Raw genomic sequence first — 14,575 nt, 5'->3', positions numbered from 1 at the left:
ACGTTTTGCACTAACAATCTCGTTGTTCCATTTTTAAAAGAGGCAAATGCCTTATCATTCAAGTATATGTACAAGGTATAAACTCCTTTCTGACATAATTTGTGTACATGTGATTTATGTGGTGTCAAACACACCAAATTCACTATAGTCACAATCTAAGTGAAAACAAGTTGAATAGTTTGCATGTCAACCATTTGGCATATTCTTTAAGAAGAATGAACTCGACCAATTAAAATATATGTGCATGCAACTGCTTAAACTTGGTGTTAAAATCACAGTTTATTTCTTTTTTGACTTAAATTTCCTTGAACATCCTATTTCTTTTCGTTCAATAAAACTATATTGTTCTTATTTCTCAAAGCTAGCATTGGATTAAAACCAAAAACCATATAAACAACCAGAGTCATCGCAATTCGGGCTAGAAAATTATTAAACCCTAATTAGAAACTTTCTTTCTTGATGCCTTGCAGAAAAATAATAAGAGTAGGTGCTTTGCATTCTTGGTGTGCTAAATGCGTGCCGACCTGTGTGTTCTTGGACATTAATCCTCAGCCTCTCGTTATTTACATAAGTTACAAACCGCGCAAAGATACTCGAACATGTCAGTTTATTGCCTTCCAGGACAAAAAAGAAGAAAACAAAAAAGACAACAAAATCAGTGTGCGTAAGGGTAAAGATAGGGAGACTAAAATTTTAAATTAAATTTTGTAAACTAAATGACATAGGAGTTGATAATTGGATTATTATTTAAGTGTTCATTAATGTGTTTACTTTTTATTGATGACATATCATTTAGTTTGTAAATTTAGTTCAAAAAATTTAGTTTCCTTAGCTTTTAAACAATTATTTTTGTATCATTTAGACAATTATTTTTGTGGACACGGTGGCTACTCAGGAAAGTTAGGTCAAATGGTTGAGGAATGTAATAGATATTAAATTTGTAGATAAAAATTGCAAGCTAAATAATTTGTTACCAATAGAAAATGAGCACATTTATCAACGTTTACTAATAATCCAATCATCAACACTTATGTTATTTAGTTTACAAAATTTTATTTATAAGTTTAGTCTCCTTAACATTAATTCCAAAAAGTTTGGTTCGGTTTACACTTTGGATATTTTGGAACATCGAATTTTGAAGATGCTTTGTTCACTGTGTTTTAATTTTAATAGTGTAGAATAAAGAGAAAAAGTTCTCAATGAACACGTTGAAATATGGACACACACTTCTGATTAAACTAGTAACAGTGTTTTGTTATTTCCACGTGATAACATGTCCATATAGATAATCTATTCGTCTTAAGGTAGTTATTTTAAGGTTTTGATGTGTAATAAAGAGATCAAGTTCAACCTCATAATTAAGCATACATCAAGAAAATTCAACAGGATTTAGCAGTGAATAGAAATCACAAATGAAATTGATATTTGACCAACTACAGGTCACAATCCCATTGTCCATTATCTTCTTATTTCCTAGCCTCGGTTTCTTTCCCCTTCCCCACTATAAATACTTGACCGCCGACTCCCCAATCCCACAAAGGAAAAGGAGAAAATCTAACTTCTCCCAAAACACCACCACAAAAATGAAAAGAAAAACAACCATGGCTACCACCAAGCTTCTCCTCTCCCTTCTCCTCCTCGTTCAGCTCGCCGCCACTGCCTACTCCATCGGCGTAAACTACGGTACTCTCGCCGACAACCTCCCGCCCCCGGCCCAAGTCGCCAACTTCCTCAAAACACAAACCAACATCGACGCCGTCAAAATCTTCGACGCCAACCCCGACATCATCAAGGCCTTCGCCAACTCCAACATCTCCTTGACTATCACCGTCCCCAACAGCGAGATCCCAAGCCTCACCAAGCTCCGCACTGCTCGCCTTTGGATCATTGATCACGTCAAGCCGTTTTACCCTGCAAGCAAAATCAAGTACATTGGCATGGGAAACGAGGTCCTTCACTGGGGGGACGATGCTCTCAAGTCGAGCCTCGTCCCTGCCATGAAGACTTTGAACAACGCTTTGGTCCTCGAGGGGATTAAAGACGTCAAAGTCTCCACCCCTCACTCGCTCGGAATCATGTTGGCCTCCGAACCCCCCAGCATGGGCAGGTTCAGACCGGAAGTGATTCCAATTCTGACCCAAATGCTCCGGTTCTGTAGCCAAACCAAATCGCCTTTCATGGTCAATCCGTATCCGTACTTCGGGTGGTCACCCGAAAGGGAGAACTACGCTCTTTTCGGACCAAACGAGGGAGTACACGATAAATTCACCGGCAAGTTTTACACTAACATGTTCGATGGGTTGATGGACGCGGTTTACTCAGCTGCCAAGGCAATCGGGTTCAGTGACGTGAACTTGATTGCGGCCGAGACCGGTTGGCCTTCGGCTTGCGAGTTCCCGGTTTGCTCGGTTCAGAACGCTGTGGACTACAACGGGAACTTGATCAAGCATGTTGAGTCTGGGAAGGGTACGCCATTGATGCCGAACCGGAAATTCGAGACTTACATCTTTGCTTTGTTCAATGAGAACCAGAAACCCGGTCCCGCCGCAGAGAAGAACTGGGGGCTGTTCAAACCGGACATGACTCCGGTTTACAATGCTGGGGTTATGCGCAATCAACAGGTTGGTAATGGTTCTTGATTAATTGTCTTGTGATTTTCCTTTTCACTTTTGTTACTTTATTAAGTAATGTGACATGGAATATTTCTGCGCCTCACTAATAAAGATGAAAAATAATACAGTTCACAAAAATAATAATTGCAAATTCATCCAATTTATTGAATTGAATTGCTATGACTAAATAATGTGTAAAGTGAACCGATGACATCAGTTTTTGGTTTTATTTTTTATGTAAATTTGTAATTAAATGAATCAAGATAAGAAACAAATGAAACATTGTCAACTGAATAGTAAACATAAAATTTTAGTTACTTCATGTTCTTTACTTGAGTACAAATTAACCAAATTGAATAGTCATCCTGCACTCATTCTTTAACAAATCGACATTCGACTAACGAATAGAAGTTTGAACTTGAGTATAATAGAACTAAATATTTTCTTAATAATGTGGCTTAATTCATGTCTGCATTGACAATATTATTATTACAATAATAATGTATCATGCATACTAAATTGTTGTATGATTTAGGGTGGTGCAACTCCTGGACCAACAATGAAAATTCCAACACAACCTTCTACACCAGCTGCACCAAAAAGCGAGAAACAGGGAAAGCCTGCCAAACCAGCAAAACCAGCAACACCGGCAGCAGGCGGCAACAACAGCGGCAAGAAGTGGTGCGTGGCAAAACCAGGAGCCACCGACCAAGTATTGCAATCAAACATTGACTACGTCTGCGGCACCGGCGTTGACTGCAAGTCCGTTCAGCCTGGCGGCGCTTGCTTCGATAACAACGTTAGGGCCCGTGCGTCTTACCTCATGAATACTTACTACCAGGCTAACGGCCTTCATGACTTTAACTGTGATTTCTCTGGGTCCGGACAAATCACCACCACTGACCCAAGCCGCGGCTCTTGTAAATACAACGCTTGAGCGGCTGAGCTTGAGGAAATGATATGAGGAACGGAAGATATGATTTTTTCCAATTTGGGGCATTATTTCAATGGCCAAGAAATTGATTAGGAAAGAATATGTTTGAACAAACAACTTGAAGAAACCCCTAAACAATTACTGTAAACACGAGAAATTCCTGAAACAAGCGACAAGAATACGTGTACAAAATAATATTTTGTATTAATGATTTTGGGGTTACAATCTCTTTGTAATTTGGTCCTCTGATTCTATCTTCGTAGGGTGTGGGTTGTTGATCCAAAGGGCCGTCGGGCCTTGATCTAAGGATGCACAGCTGATGAATGGATCTTCAAGGGGCGTTGGGCTTGATCTTGAAGGTTGATGGATGAACGGATCTTCAAGGGCTTTTGGGCTTAATCTTGAAGGATGAACGGATGTGTGGATTTGTTGAGGTTGTTGATCCAAAGGGGCCGTTGGGGCTTGATCTTAGGATGAACGGATCTTCAAGGGCTTCTGGGCTTAATCTTGAAGGATGAACGGATGTGTGGATTTGTTGAGGTTGTTAATCCAAAGGGGCCGTTGGGGCTTGATCTTAGGATGAACGGATGATGAGCGATGAACACTTTCTTCAAGGGCCGTCGGGGCTTGATCTTGAGTTGGTGGAAGTTCTTCAAGGGCCGTCGGGGCTTGATCTTGAATTGAACGGATGATGAACGATGAACACTTTCCTCAAGGGCCGTCGAGGCTTGATCTTGAGTTGGTGGAAGTTCTTCAAGGGCCGTCGGGGCTTGATCTTGAAGGTGGATTTGACGAAGAACGAAGATTGCTTTCTTGATCCTTCGGGGTTTGCTTGAGAGCTTTAGAGTTTCAAGGCTTCTTTCTTTCTTCCTTCCTTCTTTTCTTCTTTCCCTTCTTCCTTCTCCTTCCTCCCTTTTCCTTCCTTTCTTCCCCCCCCCAAAATGAATGCCTTTGGCCTCCTATTTATAGAATTCCAAAACTTGATTTTTGGATTTAAATAATCAGATGAAATAAATCATTTCTGCCAGGTATTGACACGTGTCATATTTGATGACTTTTCCAATTTATTTCGATTTTTCGTTGAGGCACACGCTACATGTAAAATTTATGTGATACGTGAGTGTTGAAATTTTAATTATTGGTCAACATTCATTTCACCGAAATTTTGATGTCTACAAATGCCCCCACTTCAAGGCGCGTCGTAAACATGTGCTTGTCACGTGTAGAAGATGCGTTTTGAAGTCCCTTAATGTAGATGTCAACCCAAGGGCCATCGAGGCTTGATCTTGAGCTTGACTGGAAGATTTTCTGGTTTCCTCCAATCGTTGATTTTCCGCAGGCTTAATCTTGAACTGGGCTGGAGGATTCTTTTGGTCTCCTCCGAAGGTCTGAACTTACTCCTTTGATCTGGAGTTGAATTTGATTCAAAGGTGGTGAACACTTGATTTTGAATCGGACTTGTGATTTCTTCAAGGGCCATCGAGGCTTGATCTTGAACTGGGCTGGAGGATTCTTTTGATCTCCCCCTACCGTTGATTTTCCTTTGTGCTACTCTTGAATTGAGTAGCAGGATTCAGACACATGGCAGGCAAGCGCGAGGTGGAAGTGATGACCTGTTTCTTTGTTCAATCTTTCCCCAATTCGTATTGAAGAGGGTAGATCGGAAAACTGACTCCAAGTGCCGTCTGATTGCTCTTTTCACTTTGCCATGCGAGTAATAACAAGGACAAAGGAAAGGACATGGAGAAAGCATGATATAAGATACCTTTGCTTTTGAAGAAGCAGCGAATGAATCAGCACATATATTTGTTGTGCTTGTCTCCACATGCTTTGATGTATCATTTTCACTTGTCTTACTTGCTCCCTTTGCAGAAGTGGTATTTCCTTATGCAGGTTTGGCATCTTCTCGTGTAGTATTCGTCCTCTGATGCAGGAGTTGAATGCAACCTTTGCATTTAAATGGTGCTTCAAAACATTACTTCTCAGCGACGATGAGTACTCGAGAGCAATGCAAGGTAAGCAACCAGGCAAAGGTTCCAGGCAATCAGTTCCAGGTCGGAAGTTTGATTTCAGGTTCCGACTGATAACTCTATTTCCCCTTCTCCTGTATGTAAGAGCAAGGACAAAGAAAAGGACAGGGAAAAAGCATGATATGAGATACCTTTGCTTTCGCCCTTGATGATATGAGATACTTTTGCTTTTGAAGAAGCGGTGAATGAATCAGCACATGCTTCCATCTACCGTTTCCTCCTGGGTCATCTGTGCTCCAGGCATCTGGTATCATCTTTGGGGAAGAGGAAAAAATTGAGTATTTTGAGATGTTTTGCTGGGAGTGTACTCTCGGAGGTGAGGAAGAGTTGGGCTTTTTTTCTTGTTTGCAGGTTTGTCTTGCCATAAAAGATGAAGGTCGACATATATAGGGATTTCCCAATAGCAAGTGGTGGTACTGTTCTTTTACCCTTGTCGACAAAGGTTTTGATTCCGCAAATTCGGCTTTTTGAAATAGTGACGACTCTTCGATCTTTGAATACACCTCTTTGACGCCTCTTCGATTTCTGAACGAGCGTCTCTTTTGACAAAGTGGCACGCGTTTTTTGAAAAGCAGAGAAAGCGTCGCCGAACTTTGCGCTCGTCAGCTAAAGATGTGTAGCTGCGATGATGACCTCCACGTGATATTTTGACCAAGTGGCACCCGTGCTCTGAAAAGCCGCGAAAGCGTCGCCAGCCTCCACGTGATTTCAACTTTGTCGAAGATCTTTTGACAAAGTGGCACCCGTGCTCTGAAAAGCCGCGAAAGCGTCGCCAGCCTCCACGTGTTTTCAACTTTGTCAGAGATCTTTTGACAAAGTTGAACGCGTTTTCTGGAAAGCCGAGAAAGCGTCGCCTAACTTACGCCGGAAAATCCAGCTTTTGAGATTTGCAGAGCGATGTCTCTTCACCTTTTTTTTTTTTTTTTTTTTTTTTTTTTTTTTTTTTTTTTTTTTTTTTTGAACAAGCGGCCTTTCGATCTCTGAGCAAGCGCCTCTTCGTTTTTATAGAGGTATTGATCACCTCTAACATGCACAACTTCGAAGGTTGCTCATTCCTGAAGATCATCTCCGGCCTTTTGAGTTTTAACTCCATCCACCCATCTCTTTTAACACCTTTGAAAAAAAAATGGCTAACCCATCGAACCTTAGCTTAGAATTGAGTCTCAGCAGTGATCCGGTTGCGCCGCTTCAAGGTAATGTATGGTGTCCTTCTTTCTTATCTTCTGACGGTCCTCTTACAGGTGAAGACTCAGTGATGCAGGACGCCACAACAGCTACAATAGTAGCTAGGAACCTCCTTACTCCAAAAGATAGTAGGCTGCTGTCAGGACGGTCCGATGAGTTGGCCGTTCAAGAGTCCCTCGCTCTTAGTGTTCAGTGTGCGGGCTCTGTGTCCAACATGGGCCAACGCCTGCTTGCTCGGTCCCGTCAAGTGGAATCATTGATGGCAGAGGTGGAAGATCTTAAGCAGGAGATTAAACAGCTTAAGTACGAGAATAGAAGTTTGCATGTGCTTGCAAATAACTATTCGTCGGGCATGAAGAGGAAGCTTGAGGAGCTTGATGATCGTCAACGGTTTGCAGCTTTCTTCCAGAGGCACCTCTTTCCTGGGTCATCCAGCGTTCCGCCAAGTATTGAGGCCTCGAATGCTCTATCTCCGATGCCTCTTGCTCCAATGCCTTCTGCTCCGAGAGTGTTGCCACGTAGTGGGGCTTCACGTACACATCCTTTGTGAAAGCTTCAACTTTTCTCTTTTTTTTTTTTTTTTTTTTTTTTTTTTTTTGTACACATTTGTAATTTCTTGAAAATCAATGAACATGCTTTGTTTTATTTAGTGTATTATGCTAAATACAGATAAAACATGTACATCACCGTCCATCACCATTTTTATTCTTTTCTTTGCTTTCGGTGGCGCTGATCCACCATTCATTTATATATATATATATATATTTCAGATGGTGCCAGAAGCACCACCATCGTTTTTTTTTTCTTTTTTTTTTTTTTTTATTTTTTTTTTATTATATATATATATATATATTTTTTATTTTTCTTTTGAAAGATGCTTCCAGCATCATCATTGATTTTTTTTTTTTTTTTATTATTCTTTTGAAATATGCTTCCCGGCATAATCATTGCTACTTTTTTTTTTTTTTTTTTTTTTTTTTTTTTTTTTTTTTTTTTTTTTTTCTTTATAAGGCCATCTGCAAGGCTGAGTTCGTGGGTGAAAACCCAGGCGAGTCCCAGAGAAGACGGAGGAGATCTTTGGGTGTGAGTTGACAAACTTTGATTTTGTCAATCACATTCAAAGGCAGCAGCAGAGGCAAGCAGACGGATGAAATCTTTGGATGTGAGTTGACAAACTTTGATTTTGTTGATCACATTCAAGGGCAGCAGCCATGGCGGATGTGCAGAAGTAGATCTTGAGGCAAAGTGTAAGGCGTCGAGTTTGAAGGCCGGCTAGTCGTTTGACAGCGGTCAATGAAGCTCTTCGTTGATTTTGATCATGGTGGCCAGAATGACGAACTCGAGGTAGTGCAAGGCGTCAAGTTTGAAGACCTGTTGAAATAGCCAGACGAATGAAGCTTGCATCTCCTTCTGCACCCTGCTTAAAATCCCCTGCAAATCTTCGAAGAAGAGAATCTCTCTCATCTGCAACGTATAGCTATGGAGCTCTCGAATTATGAACACCATGGAAGAGAAGGCCCCTTTTTTTTTTCAATCAGACTTTTGCAAATTTCTTCTTTGCAATAATTATGTCGCCACTGCTTTTTTTTTTTTTCTTTTTCTTTTGACTTGCTGATAGTGGCACGCATCATCTTTTCCCTTTTTTTTTTTTTTTTTTTTTTTTTTTTTTTTTTTTTTTTTTTTTTTTTGAAAAGGTTTGCAGCAATTTGGTCTTCATCAAGGGAGATGACACTGAAATTGGAAACTGATGCTGCAATTTTGCTCTTGTCAAATTTGCAGGTTCCACGATCAGTACCAGTGTATGGATAATCCTCTTCCTTCCACAATAGCACTCCCACACCCGAAAGTCCCAGTTCCGATCACCCGAGAAGCCTGGTGGTGCTCGATTTTGGTGGCGGTGTTGTTCCAGGTGAGCACAGTGAGAGTGGTGTTGAAGTATTCGCGGACGCCGGTGACTACACCACTGGCGACGGTCCAGGCGTGGACCCAGGAAATGGAGCAGTCGCGGTCACAGCCCTCGACGAGGACGGTGAGGCCGAAGGAGGCGATGGACTCGGGGACGAACTGAAACGATTTGTTTTGGGAGCCGGTGAGGAGGCGCATCAAGAACTGGTGGGTCGGCGGACCATGGAACCACCACTCGAGGTCGGTGATGGATTTGAGAGGATTAGGATTTCGTTGCAGAAGCATTTGTTGGAGAAGGCTTTCCCGGATGCGGCGGCGCCGAAGTAGTTATTTGACGACGAGGAGCCGCTGGAGGACGAAGTTGTGGAGGCGGCAGAGGCCGAGGAGGAAGACAATGGAAGCAGCAGCCATGGCGGCGGCGGTTTCTCCGGCGAGATCGGACCCGGGATTGCTGGTGGCAGTGAAGGGTCGAGAGAGAAGGCAGGCGACGGGGAAGCTGGCCTGGTGGGTGCGGGCGAAGCTGAGAGAGCTCAGAGGAGTTTGTCTGGTGAAATGGAAGGGTAGCCAGAAGGAGTGGGAGTGAAGGAGAAGAGGAAGAAGACAGAAGTGGTAGGATTCTCCGGCGAGCTTAACCGGAAAAAGTGGTGTTTTGTGGTGGAGGTTGGAGTCAACCGTAGAAACAACATATAGTTCAATAGTCCCTCTCTTCTTTTAGCTACCTGGTTTTGAAAAAATTGCAGCTTGTCGGGCCAAAGAGAGAAGACAAGGGGTCTCCCGATCAGCTTTGACAAAAAAAAAAAAAAAAACAAGAAGATGCACCAGCAGCGTTAAACACCACCAAAGCTACACCTTTGAAGACTCCAAAAAGGGAACCGGCAAGCAAGGACATAAATACAGTACCAGGGATCATGAAAGTCTGCATGAATATATAAACCATGCAGTATCCTAACAGAACCTGAGCAGTGTAGTCACTTGTGTAGTCCTCGAGGTGAACTCTGAGGATTTGAAGATCTTGGAGGCTACGGGGGAGCTTGAGGAAGCTGTAATCCGATGCGGGCATGGTCAGGTAAACAGCCAGAAGGCCAAACAAGAAGCCCAATACGACGGTAGAAGCCAGGGTCACCTCCCAAAAGCTCAACGGGAACTTACTATTATCAGATCCCACTTCTGCACCAACCACGTTCACATCGCCGCCACTGTCGTCTCCTTTCCCTGCTGTGCTTAATGGTGGAAGTTCAGAAAATAGAAGTGGGTTTAACTTCACCTTGGCTGCCTTTTCCGCTGCTCAAAGTCAAACATCTGCATCAAAACGCCTTAATGGGGATCTGTCTAAAGCTGAGGACTGCTACACACAAGGAGTGAAATGCGTTTCTAGAAATGAGACATCTAGAAGCTGTTTTAGGGCATTGATGCTGTGCTATAGCAACCGTGCAGCAACACGTCTGACTGTTGTAAGAGATGCACTTGGGGACTGTATAATGGGCCTGCAAATCTGCTTGTTGGGCTCTGCAGACTGAATATGGTGCGATTGAGGATGTGGACCAAGACGTTGATGATAAGGGCACTCCCAGCTCCTTCCTTGCCTTGAGAATGACAGAGTGGAGAAAAGCTTCAGGCCCAAAAGCAAGCCTTATCATTTCCTTCTCCCCATGGTCTTGTATCAGGAGTAGACCCATGATTTTTGAAGCATTTTCTGGGTCCAAGAGGCCATCCAGTTGTTTGGGCCGAGAAGTAAAACATTTACATATATATATATATATATATATTCTTTTTTTTTTTTTTTTTTTTTTTTTTTTTTTTTTTTTTTGTTGAGAAACTGTAATTTTTTTTTAAGTAGAGAATATATATATATATATATATATATATATATATATTTTTTTTTTTTTTAATACATAGTAACATATGTATATTTTTTTTTTTTCTTTTCTTTTGTAATAAAATTGACTTTATTTAATGAAACATTTATTTATTTATTTTTATGTGACTGTACTTGAAGTTTTGAAGTTTCAAGTTGCCTACGTACTCTTCCAAAGAAGAGATCAAGTCATAACGTAGTTCAAATGAGTGATGGTTTTGATGATAATTTTGGTGATGATTTTGCCGTACACAGTTTATGCTCTTGCGGGCCAGGAGCGCCTTGGTGCCGTTTGCAGTTTCAGCTCGTGCAGGCAAGGAGCGTTTGTTGTCGCCTTTTATGCTCGTGCGGACAAGGAGCTTTGGTTGTCGCCTTTTAGGCTCGTGCGAACGAGGAGCTTTTTTTTTTTTTTTTTTTTTTTTGAATTTGTCAAACGATCTTAGAGGGGCATTCCTTGCAATCTTCATAGCAAGGAGTCTTGACTGAGTGATTGAAGAAGTCTTTGGGGAAGAAATCGCGCATTGTGATGGCAACGGACGATCTTTGTGTCACAACTTCATCATCCTCAACACTTTCATGTAGCTTTGACGGTTGACGTTGGTTGCTTTGCCCCCTTTCCGATTGGTGAACTTGTGGAGGAGACCTATGTTTCTTGTGCATTTTCTTTGGAGTGACATAAGTCCACCCTTCAACTTCACTTGACTTGACTGACATGGTTTTGGAGCATGCCCCCAGCGGTTGAGGTGAAGATTTTGAGTTCAAAGAGCCAGAAGTGACGGTGGTATAGTTTGACTTCACCACATCATTAAGATCTAGCTCGATGATCCCTTTCTGAGCCAACTTCATGATGAGATCTTTTAACACAAAGCACTTTTCCGTCGGATGACTAATGAAGCGGTGGAATTTACAGTACCTTGGACTATCAGTACGGTTCATCTCTTCTGGCCGTTTGCACTCAGGTAGGTCGATCACCTTTTTGTCAAGCAAGTCTTTCAACATGGCAACCACGTCAGAGTCGGGGAATGGATAAGTCTTCTCCTCAAGCTCCTTTAAAGTGCGTCTACGTATCTCTTGATCACGAAAAGCTTCGGTTTGAATTGCCTTGCTTCGTGTAGGGATTTTGACTGGAGTTGTGTTGACCGCCATTGCTTCCTTGGTGGGTTTCCACGTAGCCTTATCCACCTTTGGCCCCAAAACTTTGTCATTCTTGTAGTCGGCGATCTGTTCTTTCTTCCCATGACGGTTGATGCTTAACTCCATATCATGGGCGCGGGTGGCTAACTCCTCAAATGTTCGTGGTTTGATGCCTTGAAGGATGTAGTGTAGTCCCCACTGCATGCCTTGAACGCACATCTCAATGGCAGAGGTTTCAGAAAGCCGATCTTTGCAATCCAGACTTAGAGAACGCCATCTATTTATGTAGTTGACGACGGGTTCATCTTTCCACTGTTTCGTGCTGGTTAGCTCTAGCATGCTTACAGTACGACGAGTGCTGTAGAAACGGTTGAGGAATTCCCTTTCTAGCTGGTCCCAACTGTTGATAGACTCAGGTTCGAGGTCAGTGTACCAGTCAAAAGCGTTACTTTTCAGCAAACGCACGAACTGTTTGACGAGGTAGTCTCCCTCTGTCCCAGCATTGTTGCAAGTTTCAATGAAATGGGCGACATGTTGCTTTGGGTTGCCTTTTCCATCGAACTGCATGAATTTTGGGGGCTGATAACCCCTTGGCATCTTCAAAGCATCAATCTTCTTGGAGTAAGGCTTTGAGTACAGTACGGAGTCATGCGAGCTTCCTTCGTACTGCGTCTTGATAGTACTTGCGATCATCTCCTGTAGCTGCTGGATAGATAGAGATCCCATGGATGTCGTTGCTTGGTCTAGCTTCGGCTTCTCTTCGACTTTCTCCACTGGTGGCTCCTCTTCTTCGTCGCCTTCTTTCTTTAATAGGCCAACAATTGGGTCGACTTTCACGTCGGGCAGCGCATCTAGTTGGTTGACAAGTGCGGCAATCTGCAAGTCCTTCTCTTCCACAGTCCGTGTGAGCTTTGCAATTGCTTCATTCATCTGAGCTAGCTGCTCCTCGATTGAAGTTGCTCCAGTGGTCATGACTTGCATGGTTGTACTGCCGCTCGAATCAGCGTCGGAGAGTAGGGACTCTGAGTATTTCTTTGGGCTCTCCCCTTTTGATGCCCTTAGCGAGGCTAGGGTGATCACAGGCTCGTACCTCAGGTGCTCTTGTTCCTTTGACAGAGTTAATGCAGGGGCGGAAGCTGCGGCAAAAAGATCTCTTGCCTTACTTCGGGTTATGATGCCCGAAATATCACCACTTGCGGCGATGATGTTCTTGTTCTTTGCTTTGATTGCAGGAACAGCTTGATCCTTTCTTGATGCCATTTGCGTTTTTCGATGATTTGAGGATAGAGATGAGAGGTAGAGATTGTCCCACTGGGCGTGCCAAATTTGTAAACACGAGAAATTCCTGAAACAAGCGACAAGAATACGTGTACAAAATAATATTTTGTATTAATGATTTTGGGGTTACAATCTCTTTGTAATTTGGTCCTCTGATTCTATCTTCGTAGGGTGTGGGTTTGTGGATGAGTTGTTGATCCAAAGGGCCGTCGGGGCTTGATCTAAGGATGCACAGCTGATGAATGGATCTTCAAGGGGCGTTGGGCTTGATCTTGAAGGTTGATGGATGAACGGATCTTCAAGGGCTTTTGGGCTTAATCTTGAAGGATGAACGGATGTGTGGATTTGTTGAGGTTGTTGATCCAAAGGGGCCGTTGGGGCTTGATCTTAGGATGAACGGATCTTCAAGGGCTTCTGGGCTTAATCTTGAAGGATGAACGGATGTATGGATTTGTTGAGGTTGTTGATCCAAAGGGGCCGTTGGGGCTTGATCTTAGGATGAACGGATGATGAGCGATGAACACTTTCTTCAAGGGCCGTCGGGGCTTGATCTTGAGTTGGTGGAAGTTCTTCAAGGGCGTTGGGGCTTGATCTTGAAGGATGAACGGATGATGAACGGTGAACACTTTCTTCAAGGGGCCGTCGGGGCTTGATCTTGAGTTGGTGGAAGTTCTTCAAGGGCGTTGGGGCTTGATCTTGAATGATGAACGGATGATGAATGAATCTTCAAGGGCCGTTGGGGCTTGATCTTGAAGGTTGAACGGATGATGAACGATGAACGGATGTGTGGATTTGTTGATCCAAAGGGGCCGTTGGGGCTTGATCTTAGGATGAACGGATCTTCAAGGGCTTTTGGGCTTAATCTTGAAGGATGAACGGATGTGTGGATGATGAACACTTTCCTCAAGGGCCGTCGGGGCTTGATCTTGAGTTGGTGGAAGTTCTTCAAGGGCCGTCGGGGCTTGATCTTGAAGGTTGGATTTGACGAAGAACGAAGATTGCTTTCTTGATCCTTCGGGATTTGCTTGAGAGCTTTAGAGTTTCAAGGCTTCTTTCTTTCTTCCTTCCTTCTTTTCTTCTTTTCCTTTCTCCTTCTCCTTCCTTCCTTTTCCTTCCTTTCTTCCCCCCAAATGAATGCCTTTGGCCTCATATTTATAGAATTCCAAAACTTGATTTTTGGATTTAAATAATCAGATGAAATAAATCGTTTCTGCCAGGTATTGACACGTGTCATATTTGATGACTTTTCCAATTTATTTCGATTTTTCGTTGAGTCACACGCTACATGTAAAATTTATGTGATATGCGAGCGTTGAAATTTTAATTTTTGGTCAACATTTATTTCACCGAAATTTTGATGTCTACAATTACCACAAAAGCCATCAACACAAATCTGTTACAAAGATAATAAATGCAACATATTCATATTGTCAGCTACAACCGGTCATCGCTGAGGAATGAGGCCACGTAAAGTCATTTTTGGTATACAAAACTACATATATTATCTAGCCATTACTAAATCGCGACCAACCCTACACCGAGAAGGGATCACCAAATAGCTCATCTCCCTCTTTCCGTACTTTATATTAGAAAACAATGAACATAAAGCAATCAAGGGTTACTTCTTACAAATCTGCCTAAA

The 14,575-nt window shown here is 42.6% G+C and overlaps 2 protein-coding genes and 1 pseudogene across 2 annotated transcripts; 1 reads left to right on the top strand and 2 right to left on the bottom strand.

The window, feature by feature from the left end:
* Positions 1-1,528: 1,528 nt before the first annotated feature.
* On the top strand, positions 1,529-3,775 carry LOC103935426 (glucan endo-1,3-beta-glucosidase). The gene is made up of 2 exons (XM_009345201.3): positions 1,529-2,621; positions 3,148-3,775. Exons 1-2 carry the CDS (start codon positions 1,584-1,586, stop codon positions 3,547-3,549), a joined length of 1,440 nt encoding a protein of 479 aa, XP_009343476.1. The 5' UTR covers positions 1,529-1,583; the 3' UTR covers positions 3,550-3,775.
* A 4,649-nt stretch (positions 3,776-8,424) lies between these two features.
* On the bottom strand, positions 8,425-8,966 carry LOC103935438 (senescence associated gene 20-like). The gene has a single exon (XM_009345209.3). It carries the CDS (start codon positions 8,949-8,951, stop codon positions 8,550-8,552), a length of 402 nt encoding a protein of 133 aa, XP_009343484.1. The 5' UTR covers positions 8,952-8,966; the 3' UTR covers positions 8,425-8,549.
* Positions 8,967-9,181: 215 nt separating this feature from the next.
* On the bottom strand, positions 9,182-10,342 carry LOC103937268 (annotated as a pseudogene).
* Positions 10,343-14,575: the final 4,233 nt, after the last annotated feature.

This window comes from the organism of the source record quoted next, unplaced genomic scaffold, assembly GCF_019419815.1.
Source record: "Pyrus x bretschneideri cultivar Hongxiangsu unplaced genomic scaffold, Pyrus_bretschneideri_v1 Contig32, whole genome shotgun sequence".
NCBI classification, from domain to species: Eukaryota; Viridiplantae; Streptophyta; class Magnoliopsida; order Rosales; family Rosaceae; genus Pyrus; species Pyrus x bretschneideri.
This window is presented reverse-complemented; position numbering and strand designations above follow the sequence as displayed.